General features: G+C 39.4%; 1 protein-coding gene across 4 annotated transcripts in view; it reads right to left on the minus strand.

The window, feature by feature from the left end:
• Positions 1-11991: 11991 nt before the first annotated feature.
• Positions 11992-20638, minus strand: part of LOC134295487 (uncharacterized) — a 44924-nt gene continuing 36277 nt past the window's right edge. For 2 of the 4 annotated variants that reach the window (XR_010002083.1, XR_010002081.1), the window contains exons 2-4: positions 18755-19010; positions 18069-18254; positions 11992-15328 (exon numbers count right to left, since the gene is read on the minus strand). Coding sequence is in view for 1 of the 4 variants with exons in the window: in XM_062968230.1 (XP_062824300.1) it covers positions 14369-15208 (840 nt within the window). In the remaining 3 variants the exon portion in view is untranslated. The other 2 variants (XR_010002082.1, XM_062968230.1) reach the window with 2 other exon arrangements.

Below are 20638 nucleotides of genomic sequence, written 5' to 3' on the forward strand. Positions count from 1 at the left end.
TAAGAGCTGCTCAGTAGTGGAATAGGCTGCTTTGAAACATGATAGACTCTTCTTCTATTGAGATCTCTAAACAGAGATTGGATTAACATCTTTCAAGAGTGATTTAGCTGTGTATTCCTGGATGGCAGGATAATTGTATGAGATTGCCTTTCTGGTTCTCCCCAGCTGTGCTATTCAAAGATTCCACTACCTTCCAAAAGCCCATTCCATTGTTGAACAGTCAAGAAAGCCAAGAAGGTCTTTCTTGAATTTGGTCAGAAACATATTTCTTGTAAATGTAATCCATTGATTAGGGTCCTAGTTTCTAAAGAAACAGTAATGAATCAAACTGTTTATTGATCTAGCCTAGTATCACTGATGCCAACTGGCAGCTAATCACTTGACTTTCAGCTAATACTTCCAGCCCTATTTGACACTGTCTGGGATTGAACCTGGGACATGAGATCTATCATGTGCTCTGCAAACTATTTCCCTTCCATTTCATTTCTTTCCATCTTTCCATGCCATCATCATTATCACCACTACCTGTTATCATTTTCAATTAAACAATGGTGGTGGTTTATTAATTTATCATGTACTCTTCTTCTGCTTTTGAACTTTGGTGCTGGCGGAAAATCCTTAGAGTGCCTTGGACCGCAACAAGATCCAACCAGTCCATCCTCCAGGAAATAATGCCTGGCTGCTCACTGGAGGGAAGGATATTAGAGGTAAAGTTGAAGTATTTTGGCCACATCATGAGAAGACAGGAAAGCTTGGAAAAGATCATGATGCTGGGGAAAATGGAAGGAAAAAGGAAGAGAGGCTGACCAAGGGCGAGATGGATGGATGATATCCTTGAAGTGACTGGTTTGACCTTGAAGGAGCTGGGGGCAGACACGGCCGACAGGGATCTCTGGCGTGGACTGGTCCATGAGGTCACGAAGAGTCGGAAACGAATGTGTGATTGAAGAAGTACTCTTCTTCTAAATGTTACAAAGATGGCATATACACATAATACATTGCTGTTTTTATATATTATTAGACAATTAATGACATTTATTCCACATTTTCTCCATCTAGCTCATGGTGCCTACATGGCTTTATTTTTTCCAAACTATCCTGTGAGCAAAGTCAGGCTGAGAGAGAGTGACTGACCCAAGATCATCCAGGAATTTTAAACTTGAGATGTACCTTTAGTTTGGTTCCCACTTCAGGATTCAAATCACTCCACCAACTGTCTCTTAATATAACTATAAAAGTATAAGTACAGTAGAGTCTCACTTATCCAACATTCGCTTATCCAACGTTCTGGATTATCCAACGCATTTTTGTAATCAGTGTTTTCAATATATCATGATATTTTGGTGCTAAATTCGTAAATACAGTAATTACTACGTAGCATTACTTCATATTGAACTGCTTTTTCTGTCAAATTTGTTGTATAATATGATGTTTTGGTGCTTAATTTGTAAAATCATAACCTAATTTGTTGTTTAATAGCCTTCTCCTTAATCTCTCCTTATTATCCAACATATTCGCTTATCCAACGTTCTGCCGGCCCGTTTATGTTGGATAAGTGAGACTCTACTGTACAATTTATATTTAAAAACTTCTAAAGACAACAGTTAAGAAGAAATAAAATAACCAACAAAGTTTAAAATGTTACATACGAAAGCTAACTGCAATATAACTCAGTGTTATACATTTTTTTTAAAAAAAACCCATCAAAATAAGGGTTTCATCTGTTTCTGGACATGACAGGGGACACATGTCTGCTGGAAGATTGTGATAGCAGGAGAGTTCCAGAATCATGAGGCCTTCACAGAAAGGGCCCCATCTTCGATATCCATTATATGAATATCCCGACGCACACCCTTCACCTTAATGTGGGGTGTATGCATTGACACATAAAGTGGGAACTATGAATCTGCTTTCAGCATGAACATCCATTTCATTCTTTACTTCAGGCAGCAAAGTGTCTTGAATTACCCCGAAGAGGAGCCAAAGGATCCAGCAATCCAAAGCTGTCTTTCTTCATTAAAACAAATTTGTATGAAAAAAAAAACCCCAGATTCATTTTCAGGCTGTAATGTCGTGGAGAAGCATTGCTTCCTTGTTTCATTTCATATTCTATCATCCTACAGTTTCCCTTACACATCATATTTCCGCAGTTTCCGAATATATTAAACCATCCTATATCAAACATAGCTATTCAATTAGAAATAAAATTACCAGCAGAGGGAATGGTTCTCCAACCTCATTACCATAAAGTTATTATCAAACCTACAAGAAAGGTCATTTTCTACAGCGGGTATGGATGAATTCGATTTCTTTCAAGCACAGTGATAAATTGTATTTCAAAAAGGGTCTCAAAGACCTTTCCCTCCCCTCTGACAGGAGAAGCTCTTTTAAGACTTTTGTTGCATCTGAAACTTCCATTAAAGGACAATCAAAGGAGCTTTGGAGGTGGGCAAAGCCTTCTTCAACAACCAGCCAATGACATTTTCCAGGCAATTGTTGGTGAATGACTTCCACAAACAACTGAAGATCTAAAAGAAAAAAAGACTGTACTGCACAGGAATAACAGTTGTCATACTGCAACACTGTACTAATTTGAAGGCGTCCTCATCTCTAAGAAGGCTTTTGGTTCATCTGAGTCATAGTCACATTGCAGTGCCTGCCTGAATAACTGGAGCTCATTTCTAACTACCCATACAACTTGATATCTGGATTTTTTTAAGTGAGCTTGGACTATATCATAAAATAAGGTATTTATTATAACATCAGGTGTTACAAGTGTTCTATGCCAACACAAAAATTAGTGCTGTTTGAAATTATGTCCATTTAATGGCTTGATTCATTTTAGGACTTCTAAAATGGGCAGACCAACGTCTTTAAACTGGGGTGGGAAACATTGATCTAAATCCTATTGTTAGCCCTGGCAATAGTAAAGCAACTAAATCAGTTGGATTTAACTAAGGACCTCTTCACCCATGGATCATGATGATTCCAGCGGTACCCATTTGGGGACATGTCCATTTGGGGACATTGCCTCACACCCCGCATCACTTGACTCACCCGCATGCCCATCCCACAGCAGGAAGCATCCTATTCCTAGCTTCCCCTTGTTGATCCAGGGCAACACAGGAAGCCTCCCGTCACCATGGCATAGGCTGTTTCGCCTTCTCCTTTACAATGGAGCCGTGCCGGAAGTTGCAGTAACATAGCCAATGGCAAGAAATTGTGGGCTGGTGGCTTCCATCTCATTAGGGTAGTGAATTTGCTGTAGGTTTTAGTTCGAATTTTAAGAAAATGATCCCAGCTGTGGGATACTTGGATAACTATTACAATTCAAACTAAATCCCAGAGTGGATTTTCCAGTTCATACTGCCATGGAAATCACCAGCCCATGGTGACAAAGTTGCAGTTCAGCCATAGCTGAAGAGCAAAAAAGATTGCTCACCTCATTTTAGTCTGTATCTAGATTTCACAAATCTATACATTTCATACCAGTTTGACTGATGTGGCTCTGTCCTGTAGAATCCTGGAATTAGAAGGTCTTGGACTTTATAGATACCACTTAGAGTCTTTGTCTGCTCAATACCTTTCTAAACTATTTACTTACTTACTTTATTTACTACATTTATATCCCGCCCTTTTCACCCCAAAGGGGACTCAGAGCGGCTTACGAATTATTTGCACATACAATAGATATATGCACATACAATATATATCCATACAGCATAGGGTTCTACAGGAGAGGCCCATGCCTGTTAAAATAGTAAGACACCTACATAACTGTGTAGTGCAGATATATTCTTAATTAAGGGCCCTTCTACACTGCCATATAATCCAGATTATCAAAGCAATTAATCCACATTATCAGCTTTGAACTTAATTATATGAATCGACATTGCCATATAATCCAGTTCAAAGCAGATAATCTGGATTTTATATGTCAGTGTAGAAGGGGCCAAAGGGATTTATGGAAAAAAATTTGTATTATAGATCCAGGACCTGCCACTGCAGTTTTGCCTTAAGGCTATATTATGTAGGATAATTGTGTCACAGATAATTCTACCAGCAGCATTCAACTGAGATGGTTTCAATGTGCTCTCTTTGAAAAGCCTTCACAAACTCCAAAGAATCCAAAATATATCCATTAGGATGTCAAGTATTAGTACATGTTTTGGGCATATTTTGTAGCATTAAAAGATCTTCATTGACTCCCAAATTGTTTCTGGATAAATTCAATACTGGCCTCATTTTTTTGTGTCAGGAGCAACTTGAGAAACTGCAAGTCGCTTCTGGTGTGAGAGAATTGGCCATCTGCAAGGACGATGCCCTGGGGACGCCCGGATATTTTGATGTTTTTACCATCCTTGTGGGAGGCTTCTCTCATGTTGCCACATGGAGCTGGATCTGATAGAGGGAACTCATCAGCACTGTCCATGGATTGGATTAAAACCGGCAACCTTCAGGTCAGCAACCCAACCTTCAAGTCATCAGTCCTGTTGGCACAAGGGTTTAACCCGCTGCATCGCCGGAGGCTCCAATATTGGCCTTAATCTAAACAGTGATAAAAAGCTTACATTGTGATCCTGTACTCACCTAATAGTAAGATCCAGTGAACTTAATGGTACCTACAATCTAAATAAATATACTAGATTTCTTCCATTAAAAAAACTTCCTTATCTTTAAAAACATCTTCCATTTGCAACTATGACTATTCCACATACCCCCCCTTCTTCTTCTTTTTTTTAGTGGCTCAGTAAGTATTTATTTATTGCTGCGTGTTGGCATTCCATTTGTAGAATACTTCCTTAAGCACACATCCATAAGGCTTCACCTTTATTGCCTTTCATATATATCAGTGATTCCCAACCTTTGGGCCTCTAGGTGTTTTGGACTTCAACTCCCAGAAATCCCAGCCAATTTACCAGCTGTTAGGAACTGTGGAAGCTGAAGTCCAAAACACATGGAGGCCCAAAGCTTGGGAAGCACTAATATATATGATAAAGACCAGTGGGCTGTTGTCTTTTACTGCTGTTGCTGGCTCTGATGTTTTCATTGATGCTGTCAATACTCTAATGGACTTCATTGGTTTTATGAGGACCCCTTGGATTTTAACAACTACATTTGTTATTGTGTGCCTTCAAGTAATTTACAATTTGTGGAAATCCGAAGACAGAACTATCACAGAGTTTTATGGGGCTGAGAGTATGGGACTCCCCAAGGTCACCCAATAGCTTTCCATGGCTGAGAGGGAATCAAATCTTGGTCTGCATAGTTGTAGTCCAGTGCTCCAACCATTACACCATGCTGGTCCTCAACTATTAACTCCAGGTGCAGATAGGTCTATGCCAATCTGGGTTCAAGCCTTGGTTTGGTATTCAAATGTCTTTGGTTGAACAATTATGTTGGGAATGAGGAAGGGATTATTGGGACTAGGAATTAAATAAACTGTCTGCTCTGGGTAGAGATGTACTCTTGAGATGGAACCCTTAACAACTACTTAGGTTCTCAATCCTGACAAAATAGCAAAGTACAAATATAATAACAGCAATACCAACAACAACAATAACAACACTTTTGCACTAGAAACCTAAGGGTTTGTGCAAAGTACTGAGTCCCTATTTACACCAAAGGCTGGTTCACTTTCAGCTGTTCTCATTCCTCTGGCAGAAAGAGTTTAGTCATAGTGCTTAATGCTCATCACTTGATTAGGTTACATAGTAATTGAAATGTGCTGTGTGTAGAGTTGTCCTTGAAAACCTTGTAGAGGTATTCCTAGATGGAAAATCTGTAAAACTTCAGAAAAATAGCTGTGTGGTTGTCAAAGCACAGTAGCAGGCTTTTGTGCATGAATTGATGGATTTGGATCCACATTTATAACATGTATCAACAAGCGGGTCTCTTTACTATTTCCAATAACCAGGTTGTGCTGTTACCTGTTTGGGGAAATAGGAAGATTACATTTAACCTTGATTACTTATTTGTTTATATATTCTACCCTATATCCAAATATCTCAAGGGGAAAATACAAGGCCAAAAATAATGAACAATCTAAAGCACTATACGCAATACATATATTTTAGAAGGCTAAAACATTGAGCATTTAAAAAAGTTAAAAGAGGACAAGTTGTAAGACCATAAAATTTGTGAAATCCACACTGTGTAAATCCTCTATTACTTAGTGTAGAAATGCCAGCATTGTAGATGCCAATCAAGCCTCTAAAGGAATGGCCTTTCATAACTGGGGTACAGCAGCACAAATAACTATCTCCCATTTTTTCTGACAGCCTATTGCCTTGACTCAGACTTCAGATAAGCATATTTAGGAAGAGGTGCTCCTTCAGGTCCCAAGCTATTTAGGATTTTAAATGTCATTCCTAGTACCTTAAATTTAAATCAGAAATATATTAGCAGCCAGTGAAATTCTTTTAAAATTGGTAAGCAATGCGCAGATTACTATGGCTTTTATTCCTGACCAGGAAAGACCATAAGCTGACTTTGCGAAGACCATGCTACAAAATTAACTTGAGTGTTCAGTGGCCAAGACAGACGATATCACCAAAGTTGACTGAAATTATTGTGGCAGTGCAAATACATTTTGCTCCCTGAGATAAAGGATAAAATAGTGCTTCCTTCCATTCCATACATGGAACCTCACTTGGCAAGCAATTGAATCTTGGATCACTGGTAGACAGGTACCATCTCCATTCCTGAACCCAACCCAGAGGTGAATATAGGTTGTGTATGGTGAAGAGAAAGAGGAATAATCAGAACACTTAGGGAAAGTGGTTGGGGAACTGTCATTGTTGCCCTGACCAAACTTCTGCTACCTGAAGCAGTTATCTTTAACTAGGCTTGCTCAAATAATTCGTTTTCCCCGTTAACCGTTATTAATTCGTTATTTTCGTTTGTTTTGAAGCAATTTTGAAGCATTGGTTGTCCACACGTCTGATATCGCGGTTTTGAATCGCGAGAGGCCGTTTTTCGTTATGTCGTCGTTTTCTTCGTTAGGAAAAAAAAGCTTTTGCAAATCACCCAAACCATTCAGGCCCTTTCCTTTTGCCCCTCAGCAAAAGGGGCGTCACGGGCTCAGCCAATGGGAGGGGGCGAGGGGGAAGGAGGCCGAGGAGGAGGAGGAGGAGGAAGACGGAGGGGGGAAATGGCCGCCGCCGCCGCCGCCTCGCCTCAGCTCAGGCCTGGTGTCTCTCTGAGGCGGGAAGGCGGCGGATGGAGCCGAGACCGAGAGAGACAGAGAGGGGCCCGGCGGTGAGGTTTTGACGTCTGTGCGAAGCTAGGCAAGTGGGGTTTATATATCTGTGGAAGGTCCAGGGTGGGAGAAAGAACTCTTGTCTGTGGGAGGCAAGTGTGAATGTTGCAATTGGTCACCTTGATTAGCATTGAATAGCCTTGCAGCTTCAAAGCCTGGCTGCTTCCTACCTGGGGGAATCCTTTGTTGGGAGGTATTAGCTGGCCCTGATTGTTTCCTGTCTGGAATTCCCATTTTCTGGGTGTTGTTCTTTTAATCTGTCCTGATTTTAGCTTTTCTGTAGCTAAAAATGCATATAAAATTGATTCTATAGGGAGGATAAATGATTGGATTTCAACTCCTACAGCTTGGCTTTCTCTGCCAATAGTGGTACCCATCTTGGATATTGTAAGGGATTTTTTATTATTATTATTATTATTATTATTATTATTATTATTATTATTATTAGACCTTGCTCCCAGGAAGGTGCCTTCGCTGTGGCTCCCAACTTATCTATCTATCTACCTTTCCACATATTCTCCACATTGTGTGTATGTGTATGTATATTATATATACATGAGCCCCGATGGCGAAGTGTGTTAAAGCACTGAGCTGCTGAACTTGCAGACTGAAAGGTCCCAGGTTCAAATCCCGGGAGCAGAGTGAGTGCCCGCTGTTAGCTCCAGCTTCTGCCAACCTAGCAGCTTGAAAACATGCCAATGTGAGTAGATCAATAGGTACCGCTCTGGCGGGAAGGTAATGGCACTCCATGTAGTCATGCCGGCCACATGACCTTGGAGGTGTCTATGGACAACACTGGCTCTTGGGCTTAGAAATGGAGATGAGCACCAACCCCCAGAGTCAGACATGACTGAACTTAACGTCAAGGGATACCTTTACCTTTAACTATACACACACACACACACATTATGCAGGGACTATATACACAGTATATATCACACACACACCAATTTAACAAAGTTTCAGCCACAAAAACAAAGTTTCTGAAGTAGAACAATGACTTTCATAGTAAAGACAACCCAATTTAACAGGAAATAAGACTTTCAAAGCAGGAACAGATTTCTGCAATTATTAAAAAATGGTTTATTATAAAAGCTATGAAAATTCGCCAAAAATCAGAGGATAAGGGAAACGTTCCAAATTTTGGTGAGCTATCAGTGTTAAATGTGTTCTACCACTGTACCAAGTTTGAAGAAGATCACTCAAAAAATGAGGGTGGGAGAGTCCTGTAAAGTCCTCTCCCTCTGTGCTGTTTTTGGGAATTGCACATGCGCGTCCGCCATTAACGAATTAATTTAGAAAATAACGAATTTTCGTTAATTTCAAAATTTTTGGGGGGCCAAATTCGGAAATACCATCAGAAACGAAAAGCTGCCTCCCTCTAGTTTTGAAACGAGTTTAGAATCAAATTTTTCGTGGATCGATCAAGCCTATCTTTAACAAAACCAACCCTTCTGATGCTCATCTGATTTTGAGGGAACAGATGTGCAAATGTGTGGAACCACTACTGTACAAATAGATATCTGAACTGGAGCTGTGGCACTGTATGCCAGTCATGTCACATTTTAATTAATGTGTTCACCAACTTTTTATAGGAGGAAGCTTTGGTTCATGCCTGTATATTAATGTTATTTGGTCGGTAGAAAATTGTAATGCACCATTGCTAATCATACCTGCTTCTGCATAATATGTCAAAAATGTACTTCTGCGACTAAGTAGAGAAGAAACGCCCTTCAGATTATTTATGTTCAGTTGTAAAGAATACATGTCTGCCATTATTTACAAGTGGTTTATTGCTTTCGTTTTTCAATAGGTGTAAAGACATTTGTTAATTATACATTGCTTGTATTTTTTTAAAAAAGGTCCAGCTATCTCTGTGCATATTTTGAATGCCCCTGTTTCTATATAATTACATCAAAGGTAGGATGAACAGACCTGCACTTTTATAATAGTAACAAATATGTATATATCCTAGACTGATCTTGAAGTGGGCTATAAATGGATTTTCCACCTTGTTAATCTGAAACTCACTTTTCTTGTCGAAAGAGTTTCAATATTTCAGAGGTCTTTTCATTTGATTATACATGCAAATCACTAGGGAGACCTGAAACACTGATCATGAAATTATTAATTCCTGCAATAGAAACTTAACAACCATATCTACACAGTGAACAAGGCTTTTAAAATAATTCCCTGTTCCCCTTGGAGTATTGGTAATGGCTGTTGGAAACACAGGGGTCCAATCCAACGGGGCCTTGTAGACAGCAGTATCGGGTAAAGCGAGAATGAGAAGGGGTGGGGGAAAGGAAGATGCAAATACTAGAGCTTAGGAAGTTTACTTTTCTGTACTGTTGGCCCTCTGTATCCACAGATCCTGTATTCACTGATCCTGTATCCACAAATTCAACCATGACCTGAAAATATTCAAAAGGAAATTCCAAAAAGCAAACTCTGATTTTGCTATTTTCTATAAGGGACACCATTTTACTGCACCACTGCATATAATGGGAGTTCAGCATCCATAGATTTTAGTATCAAAAGGAGATTCAGGGATCTAACCACAATGGATACAAGACTCCTCTGTGCCACTGTTCCTAGAATCCACAAGCCAACATGGCCACTGGGGGACCCTGGGGTGATAATGCAAAAGAGTAACTGTCCCAAGCTCTGGCAAGTACATAGGAAAAGCTCAGACTTATAGCTGTTGTGCCTCAGCTCACAGCACCCACCAAGAAACCAAACCAAACAGTTTATTGAAGAAAACACATATAAAGGGGAAAACACCAGGAAGGAAGTAAAAGGGTAAAATCTAAGAGTTAATATAGAAGGCAAGTCTCACAGGCAAAAAGCCAAGTCAAACTGTCCACAGAAAAACAATCCAACGACAAGATAAATCCAAGAAACAAGGCTTAAAACATGAACATGAATCCCAAGGTAAAGCCAGAAAACAAGGAGCAAAACATGCGCATGAATCCAAAGGTATATTCATAAACTAGGATCAAAACATGGTTCGAATCCTGGGTCTTGAACTAAGGCCTACACTGGGAACAAGACAGGAGTATTTCACATGGATAGCGACATCTGCTTTAAGGACTGCAAAACATGAACACATTCCTTTGACCTTGAGAGGCCCACTTCTGCCTTTCTCTCACATGGATTCTATCTGATTTCCTGCACCTGAATCTCTCCCCCCTCAAAAGCAGTCTCATATCTGTATCTAAGCCAATTGCTCTCGGGTGAGCTAACGTTATCAGGACTGCTTGTAGGTGAAAGATCACCTCCCTGACTGTTGGATTCCAAAACAGCTCTATTTTCACATGGAGTCTCGGAGACAGCATCTTGCTCTAAAACTCCCTCCTTTTCCCCCTCCTTGGCTGCATCTGGTTCCAGCACTCTCTCAAGCCCTGAAACCCCAAGCCCCACATCTTCATCAGGCTGAACTACAACAATAGCTTACCACTCCAGAGCATTTTTCTAAAGAAGCAGAAGATGGTTCATCATTTTCAAACTACTTTGACAAGGGAAGAGTTTTGCATGCAAATACGCCCTTGTAGATTAATACAACAATGTGACTTGCTGTCACAGTAAAGGTGTCTGTAAAATTACTGTAAAATTAATGCACTTTGATCCCACTTTCACAACCTGGCTCAGTTCTATGGAATCATAGGAACGGTAGCTGTTAGCTATTGTTAGCTATTGCGCCCATAATTCCATAGTATTGAGCCATGGCAATAAAAGTGGTGTTAAATTACATTAATTCTACAGTGTAGATGCATCCCAAAAGTAAAAGCATAGTTGCAAGGGAAACCTCCAACACTTGAACACTGCCATGATAGCCATCATTTTTTCCCCACTGGTCCTGTCATCCCTTGTAAGGATCCATCCCTTGATCAGAAATTGGTGGACCCAAATAAAATTTGGATTTCAGGAAGAATTTTAATCATATACATATTATTATTATTGATTGTAAGCCAACTGCTTACAATCAATTACAATGCAGTCTGAGCCCTGCCACATGCACTATGGAAGACCTTCTTACAGCAACATTAGAGGCACTCCAAATAGCCAGCTAGTAGTCAAAGGACATTTAGTATAACACCAAGTTGTTGTTGTTGTTTAATTTCATGTTTGCAAATACATTACAACTTGTACCCTCGGTTCGCTTCTGACACGATAAATATAAATATATTTTTGATAATGCCTCACACACACATGCACAAACACTCCATTAATTTTTAAAGCTTCAACTAAAGCAGAGATTATTATTTTTCATCAAGAACAGCTCTCATCTCAAAGATTTTCACGACTGTGAGGAGATATTATGTGGCCATTTGAGACATGGCAAAGTCAGGAAAAGAAGCAGACACTTCTCTGCCTGGCTTCACAGTTTTAAGATATTTTCCCCTGCTTCCTTCTTCCCAATCAGGCTGCATTTGGGATTTTTTTTATTTTAAAAAAGCTTCCATTAGTGCCAATGCAAGCTTTTAAAAGTCTGATGGCAACACTGGGGTCACTTTGGATAGGTTGCTTCTGGGAGAGGGAAAACTAACCCTCTGCCATGTTATGCACAGAGAACCACAAACATTCAAAGACTTTACCATCACACATAACTGGGCTTTTAAAAAAAAAACTCATTTGATGGCAATAAAGGCTTTTAAGAAGGATAATTGCAACAGGGAGATGGCTTGGCAACCCTGCTCTCTCAAAACAAAATGCACCATTACACTAGGTTTCAGAAACCAGTGAATTATTTATTTATTATTTATTTCCATAATTTCTATGCCACCCTTCTCACCTGAAGGGACTCAGGGCAGCTCACAGTCTGGCAAGATTCAATGCCAATATACAATACAAAAGATAAAACATAAGCAATTAAAACAATTAAACAGTTTAGCATAATACAATAAATACATTTAAAACAATACAATATAAAATACTTAAGGCCTTTTAAAGCCTAAATGAAGGAAAGAGAAAGTGCTTTCAGGAAGACATCAAAATCTTTGAGAAGGATCTGTGTTCAGGCTCACATGCCTACAAGAGTGCAGTTCCACCCACTTAGGGCTGTGGACACAAGTGTGCAACAGTAGGGAGTAAAATGAAGATATTGTGCATTAGGCAGTAATGCTATTGTCCCGATACACATCTCCACAATTCACTAGCAAGATTTCTTAGCATCTCTACTTCTTAGCTAAATATACTAAAAGATACATTAAGTAATTTAAAAAAAAATCTTACCTACCTCTCCTTGTAGCTTGAGGCGGGTTACAACATAGCTAAAAATACATAACCATTGTAAACATTCTATAAAATACACATATTAAAACATATTTCTATAAAATACATACAAAAATAAAGTTAAAGGTAATACAGGATTCCCACAGATGTTGAAAAAGTAATTTGGAATATGATGGACTAGGCTAGCATAACTTCTCTTTCAGGTAACTTAGTAGAAAGCAATGTTAAATGTATTAGGCATATAGAAAGGCAGGAACCATATGACTTCTACAAAGGCAAGTCCTTGTCTTGCTAAGGTTTTAGAGTTATTTGAGAGTGCCAACAAGTATGCGGACAGGATTGATCAGCTAGATCAGTGGTTCTCAGCCTGTAGGTCCCCAGGTGTTTTGGCCTTCAACTCCCAGAAATCCCAGTTTACCAGCTGTTAGGATTTCTGGGAGTTGAAGGCCAAAATTTCTGGGGACCCACAGGTTGAGAATCATTGAGCTAGACCTTGGCCAGAATCCTATTAGTTTTTTTCCAGCTAGAAGAGACTCTTTAAATCTGTTGTTGAGTGGTAAGTCAGTATGTAAGAAAGTCGATAGGTCTACTGTAGTTGCAATTGATAAGCAAGTTTTTGATGAATCACACTGAAGACTGTGAATAAATTTACTATTTATGGAGGAAAGAAAGGAAGAAAAGAACTAATTCTCATAATAAAAGAATGCAAAATCTCCCGCTCATCTGCATTAATGCCAGTGCTGTTTTCAAATTGTTGATGAATTATCCGGTTACAAGTGAATATTGAGGTGCTTAGGTTTGTAGAAAATGTCAAATTATTATTTAGAGCAGTTAAAACCAAGCACTCCAAAAAGATTTCTCCAAACTGGAGGGTGTCCATTATCATAGCTAATGGGTTCATGTTAGAGCAAAAAAAAAAATCCCAGCTTCATCTTTCATACGCATCTATGCAGGTTGACTGTCCAGGAAAGGAATACTGGGGTTGCTAAACATGGATGGCTTTATAAAAACATCACTCTTGTGCACATCTCTCTTTTTTTTTTTTTGGGGGGGGGGGGGGTATAAAAAATTAACAGCTAATGTTGTGATGCAATACACTCCTCTGTATAATTTGAGTCACTGCAACAACAAAAAAAGATACTACAGAGCAAGAATGCAGAAGAGACTCTTCTGAAGAGTAAACAAAATTGAAAACCAAAATTAATGATAATAATTAATGATCTCTAAAACAACATTTACAATGGAATTTTTTAGCTTAGAGAAGAGCAAGTAAGGGGACACATTGACATCGATGTATAAAAGTGTTGTCGAAGGTTTTCATGGCCGTAATCTCTGGGTTGCTGTGAGTTTTCTGGGCTGTATGGCCATGTTCCAGAAGCATGTATGGAACATAGCCATGCAGCCCAGAAAATTCACAGCAACCCGATGTGTAAAAGTATATGTGGTGTGAGAAAGCAGGTAGTTAGTTTTCCCCTCTGTTATAATACTATAGCCTTCAATGAAGTTGAATTATGGAAGAGTTAAGATAGGCAGAAGCAGTATTTGTTCATGATAAAATAATGGAACTTACTTCGAGAAGATGTGATAACAGCTTCCAACTAAAAGGCACTCTACAGACTTGGGGACAATAAGGCTATCTACCAATCACTACTATATTTGTACTATCTACCAATTTGTACTATAACCAGTATTTATTTATTTATTTATTTATTATTTAAACTTATATGCCGCCACTCCCCTAGGGGCAGCTTACAAGAAAGGCTAAAATCTAACAATTTAAAAACATCTTTAAAATATCTTTTTTAAAAAATCTTAAAAATACTCCCCCAAGGCTCGGAGTGGCTTACAAAAACAAGCTAAAATCTAAGCAATTTAAAAACAGCAATAACGGAGATCAAAAGCCTGCCGAAACAGATATGTCTTACATGCCCTGTGGAAGACTGATAAGTCCCGCAAGGCACGAACTTCAGGCGGCAGAGTGTTCCAGAGTGATGGCGCCACTGATGTAAAAGCTCTACGTCTAGTTGCTGTTAGACGCAAGGTCTTAAAACTGGGAACTTCCAATGGATCTTGGTCCTCAGAACGGAGGGATCTCTGGGGTTGGTAGGGGGTGAGGCGGTCCCTCAGGTACATTGGCCCTAGACCATGTAAGGCCTTAAAAGTAAGCACCATCACTTTGAAAGCGATCCAGTGCTCAATTGGTAACCAGTACAGCTGTAGTAAGATTGGTGTTATATGACATCTCATCAGGGCTCCCGCAAGAAGTCGAGCAGCTGCATTTTGTACCAACTTGAGCTTCCGGATCACCGACAAAGGAAGGCCAATGTAGAGGGCATTACAGTAGTCCAGTCTTGAGATGACCATGGCCTGGATCACTGTAGCTAGGTCATCCCTTGACAGATAGAGGGCCAGCCCTCTAGCCTGCCGCAGGTGAAAGAAGGCGGTTCTACTAATGGCGGAGACCTGGGCTTCTATCGTCAGCAGAGGGTCCAAAAGGACTCCCAGACTCTTTACCAATGGTGACGGGCATAGCACTTCGCCATCCAGGCTAGGCAACTGGATATCCCAACTGCCCGGTTGACCCAGCCATAGGATCTCCGTCTTTGCTGGATTCACCCTCAACCTGCTGGCACGCAACCATCCAGTAACAGCCTTGAGGCATTGATGGAAGTTATCGGGTACAGAGTCCGGTCGGCCTTCCATCTTCAACATAAGCTGAGTGTCATCAGCGTACTGGTAGCACTCGTACTGGTAGACCTCTTGATATAAATTGTTACAGCACTGAGGGTGAAGTTGCCCTCAAATCCTTCTTCATAAGTATGTGGCCTGTCACTGAAAAAAAAAGGAAGCTAAACTAAATACTCATTTGAACTGAACCAGAAGGGATCTTCTTGTGTTCTTTACATTTTTATATATACCATTCACTTTTCAAATTCAATGTTAGCATTCATTTATCATAACACTGATTCCAGTGTTAGGAAGTGTATGTTAGAAATTATATGAGCTTTGTATTTTTGCATTAGAAAATTGTATCTTTTTTCATAGGTATTGTCTCATTCCAGTAATATATTTTAATCCAAATCACTTGAAAAATCCATCTACGCTACAGTTAATGGATTTAATTACAAAGAATACAGTTCTGACCTTTCTCCAATCTAGATTTAGACATGGTGCACCATAGTAAATGCCTTTTTAAAATTCACTAATGATATGTCATTATTAATGGACAAAAGAACATTGATGATATCCAAAGACCTATCTAAAGCTTTTGATTTAATCATCATGTTCCCTTGATTAAAGAAATTACTATTCTTTGGACAATTTATTCCTGTTATTATCCAAGCTTATTTTCTTGAACAGTCATAAAAAATGTTAGCAGAGAGAAGTTTTATGAAAATGGCTACAGTTGCAAGTTATTTGAAAATGTTGATTGACCCTTGTTTTTGATGGGAAAACAATTTTTATCATATAAATAATCAAGCTTGGTTTAGAAATGAATTCTGAGTCCCAGATTTTTTTTCACTAATGTTGTATTCCATACACAAATCAAGATGAAAATGAATGCCTGCAGGCTGCAGATCACAGGGGAAAATATGGAGAAACTGATAAAACATGCAGTTTCTTAAGAATGATCATGAACATGTACACACTATACAACTATAATGCGATCATCACACTTTACCTAGCATGGTTCCATCTGATGGAATGTTGACATTGTTAGTTTAGTGAGGTGCCTAGAATTCTCTGCTAGAAATCTCTAGTTCCCTTTTGCCCTTTCCTTCTCCTCTTCAGAACTCCCTAAACTGGAATAATGACTGTTTAAGTAGTGTCAAACTGTTAAGATTTGCTATATCGATAAACCTTGTAAATACTCCAAAAAAAGTAACAACCAGTACTAAGGTACATATATGTGGCTGACTTTATTGTTGTGTGCCTTCATGTCATTTCCAAAGGATGGTGACCCTAAGACAAACCTTGCTTTTTTAGCAAGATTTGTTCAGAGAGGGTTTGCCTTTGCCTTCGTCCAAGGCTGAGAGAGTGTGAATTGGCCAAGATCTCCCAGTGACTTTCAATGGCCAAGTAGGCATTCAAAACCTGGTCTCCAGAATTCTGATACAGCACTGAAAGGCATTCAAAACCTAGTCTCCAGAATCCTGATCCAACACTGAAACCACTACACCATGCTGGCTCAGTAATGGCCTAATATTAAGGAAATTGAGGCCTCAAGAAGATTTTGGATGACATTAAAAAAACAGCAAATTGTTACTTTGATTAGCATCCTGTTCAATGTTTATGATGCCACAACTTGGACACACACCATTTCAATTTTTGGAATGTCAATTTCCAGTTGTTGCTCCATCACAATGAGCAACGGTGCCTCCAAAATCTACCTTAGATCTTGAGAAGGGTGGAGAGCTGGGTGCTGATCAATGATCCATTCTGTCTTGTCCTAGCAGCAATGTTTGAACTGACAAGTAACCGAGATGGGTCCCCACTTCAGAAGTGGGTTTTGAGGGGAGCATCAAGGGGCATAGTTATGATGATAGAGTTATGTCATCATATCTATCTCTCTCAATGCAAAACCTTAGTCTTTGTTTTTATTGTATATTTATGAGCACTTGTGGGATTTTACATCTTTTTTGCCAAAATAACTTGGCTCGTTTTAGGTGCTAGGTACCTGGCTTGGCCACAGGCATTTGCTGCTTGACTTCAGGTTCTAAAATGTCTTTGTCTAGTCCTAATTAGTTTATGCCACTTATTAAAAACCTATAAATTTTACATGCAGAACTTAGTTATGATTATTCCATCCTCTCTAGTATATTTTAAAGGTCACAACTCACATAACCTCTGACCAACAGAAACTCTAGCTGAGGTTTATGAGTGTTGATGTCCAGAAATACCATAATGGTTTGCTTTTATGTACCTTCAAATCCTTTCAACTTATGGCAGCCCCAAGATATATCTATCAAAGATTCTCCTAGCAAGATTTTTTTTAAAGGTTTTTTTCTGGTCTTTCTTAGAGGTTGAGAGAATGTGGCCTACCAGGGCTACTATTATTGAGTGGTGATTCAAACCCTGGTCTCCAGAGTCCTAGGCTAACCACCAAACCACTACACCACAGTGGTACATTTTTTAAAAGGTCATATGGACCAACAAACAAGTCCCAGTAGAAGACACTACAGGTAAGAATTAATTTGGGCCTCAGAAGCATCCACTGTGCACTGAAGGGTAAAGTAAGCAAGCAATGATCTGAAGTAAGTTTGCTTCTTATTCCATCATCATTAAGAATGGTAAATAAGTGCTATCTCAGTGGTAATGAGCCCAAAACTATGTTGGTCCATGTCTAGATGTGACTATTGCAATGCACTCTATGTGAAGACGGCCAGGAAACTACAGTTAGTCCAATGTTCGGCAGCCAGGTTGCTAACGGGAGCAAATTACAGGGAGCAGTCTACCCCCCCCCCCCCCCCCCCCGTTTAAGGAGCTCCACTGGCTGCCAATTATTTTCCAGTCCCAATTCAAGGTGCAGGTTCTTACCTATAAAGCCCTAAATGGTTTGGGACCCGCTTACCTTCGTGACCGTCTTTCTCCCTATGAACCTGCATGACTTCTTCGCTCATCCGGGGAGGCCCTTCTCTTGCTCCCGCCTCCATCACAAGCTTGGTTGGCAGGGACGAGGGAGCAGGCCTTCTCAGTAGTGGCCCCCGGATCTGGAACTCTCTCCCTAGGGAGATCAGGCAGGCACCCACCCTTGCATCTTTTAAAAAAGAATTAAAATTTGGTTTTTTCACTTTAGCATTTGAATAATTTAGTCCCCTGACCGAAATTTGAATTAATACACTTTCTTCGCACTGCTCCTTTTCCCTATAATTAATTTCGACGTCCGTCCCCCACCCCAACGGTTGAGAAATGTTTGCACTTTATGCTCTTGCCCCGAAGCACTTTATAACTATACTATTGCACTTTAGTTCAAATGGCCCCTCTACTCTATTCCCCTCCACCAACCCGGTGGTCCATCTTATTTTATTTCATTTTTATTTTATTTCATTTTTACTCATTTTATGCTTTAAATGAGTTTTTATAGTTTAATGTATTGTTTTGCTTAATGTCAATTTTACTGTGTTTTTATTCATTGTAATATATTTTAATTGTTGTATTTTTTAAAATTGTTTTCAGGCCTTTGTCCCGTGTTAGCTGCCCCAAGTCCCTGCCAGGAGATGGTGGCAGGATAAAAAATAAATAAAGATACTTACTTACTTGTTATTATGTGCTTTTTAGTCATCTCCAGCTTGGTGACCCTATTATGAAATTTTCTTAACAAGATTTGATCAGGGAGGAAATTTTGCCATCATCTGAGGCTGAGAGACTAAGACTTGTTCAAGGTCTTCCAAAGGGTGTCCATGGTCAAGTGGGGATTCAAGCTTTGGGTTCCAAAGTTCTAATCCAATATTATATCACTCCAGCTCTCCAAACTTTAGTTTCCGTTTTATGGGTAAAATATTATCATTCATTCCTGAAGAGAGAAAAATGAAGTGCAGTAGCTGAACTGTAATATACTTTTAAGAAGAATGATTATAATAAGTATATAGAGGGCTACTTTGGCGATCAGTACATTAGCCAGCCTGAGATTGAGAGGATAGCTTATTCTTGATAGGTTTGCACTCTGTCTGAAGGACCAAGTTCAATGGTTGGAGATGTACTCAGCTCCAGCACTGATCCTGGATTACCAGATGATTTTTTTACCTTGGGAATGGCTTTGCCCATCTTTGCCTTTATTCACCTTTACCTTGGGTACCTGCTCCATTTCCTTCCCAGAGCTTGAAAGCAACTAGTTATATATAATAAATCCCTTGTTATTAATTCCTTTTTCCCAGAAAAGAAAGAATAACTACATTATAACAGCATTCTAACCTAGCAAGGAACAAAGCCACTCTTTTTGTAATATCACTGTAATTTTATTTACTTTCATAAGTACAGCAAGGTCTCTCTAAATAATAGAAGAGGAAAATCACATGGTTTAAGTGATGGTTCATTCTGCACCCCATGCTGGTCCTTGTATACCAGCAGCTTACAGCATCCAGATACTTTATACAGAGTTGTATAGTACATGGCAATATATGTTACCTTTTAAAAAAGAAAATCATGTTAGTATTCACTAAATCATTTAAAGACAAACCAAGTAAACAAAAATAAAGAAAGCAATCCCTTTTTTAAAAAAATGCAATACACTGTACAAATTAAAATGCAACAATAAAACAGAAACAAAAACCTGCTGCAGTGGTATGATATTCCTCCATGTGTCATGCATTGAAGTGGTGAAAGAAAAGTAAGTTCCCAGCTGAATAATAGAAGGTAAGTAAAACCTTTCTGAAATCCTGAATAAAACTTATCACCCTGCATTTATTTCTGTATCCCTCCAAATGTGTTTGGTATATTGGGAATAATCTGGCCAGAACCAGGCACTTTTAGGCCTCGTTGATCTTCCTTGGGCAGGTGTGTTCAGTGGGAATATATAAGTACAAAATGCCTTGCTTTGTCAGCCTACATTATGTCTGTCAGTTTGGCCTAGTTTAATTACTCTCATGTACTTTAGCTCAGGTCTACACTGCACCTTTCAGTCCAAACTCTGAAAATAGAAGCTGTATTGAAGTGAATAAGTTTCACTTTCAATGACAGATCTGGAGCAAAAGTGCCTTTTTTGCAGGTGAGAAGTAGCTGGAACCAGAGGTGCTTTCATCAAAGTGAGACTGGTTCCTAAGCATGTTTACTTGAAACAGTACTGTGATTGTATTAAAGATAGCAAGGAGTACCTATCATGTATTTCAACAAGAAGAGACATGATGGATTAGATCAGAAGTGTACCTTATCTACATCCAAATGTGGCCAAGCAGATGGTATCACCAAACTACAGACCACAAGAATCCACAGCATGCAGCCATGGCAGGAAAAAGTAGGAGAAAAAGTGGACTGTGCTCATCTCTTCCCAAGCCCAGGTCCTCAGATATGGCTGAACTTGGACTCACTAATGAGGGATTATGGAAGCTGAAGTCCAATAACATCTGGGGACTCAGATTTGGGAGCCTCTGTTTTAAATACCCCTTTCTAAATTATAACCTCAAGATGTCATAAGATGATATCATG

The sequence above is a fragment of the Anolis carolinensis genome, chromosome 1 (assembly GCF_035594765.1).
Source record: "Anolis carolinensis isolate JA03-04 chromosome 1, rAnoCar3.1.pri, whole genome shotgun sequence".
Classification (NCBI taxonomy): Eukaryota; Metazoa; Chordata; class Lepidosauria; order Squamata; family Dactyloidae; genus Anolis; species Anolis carolinensis.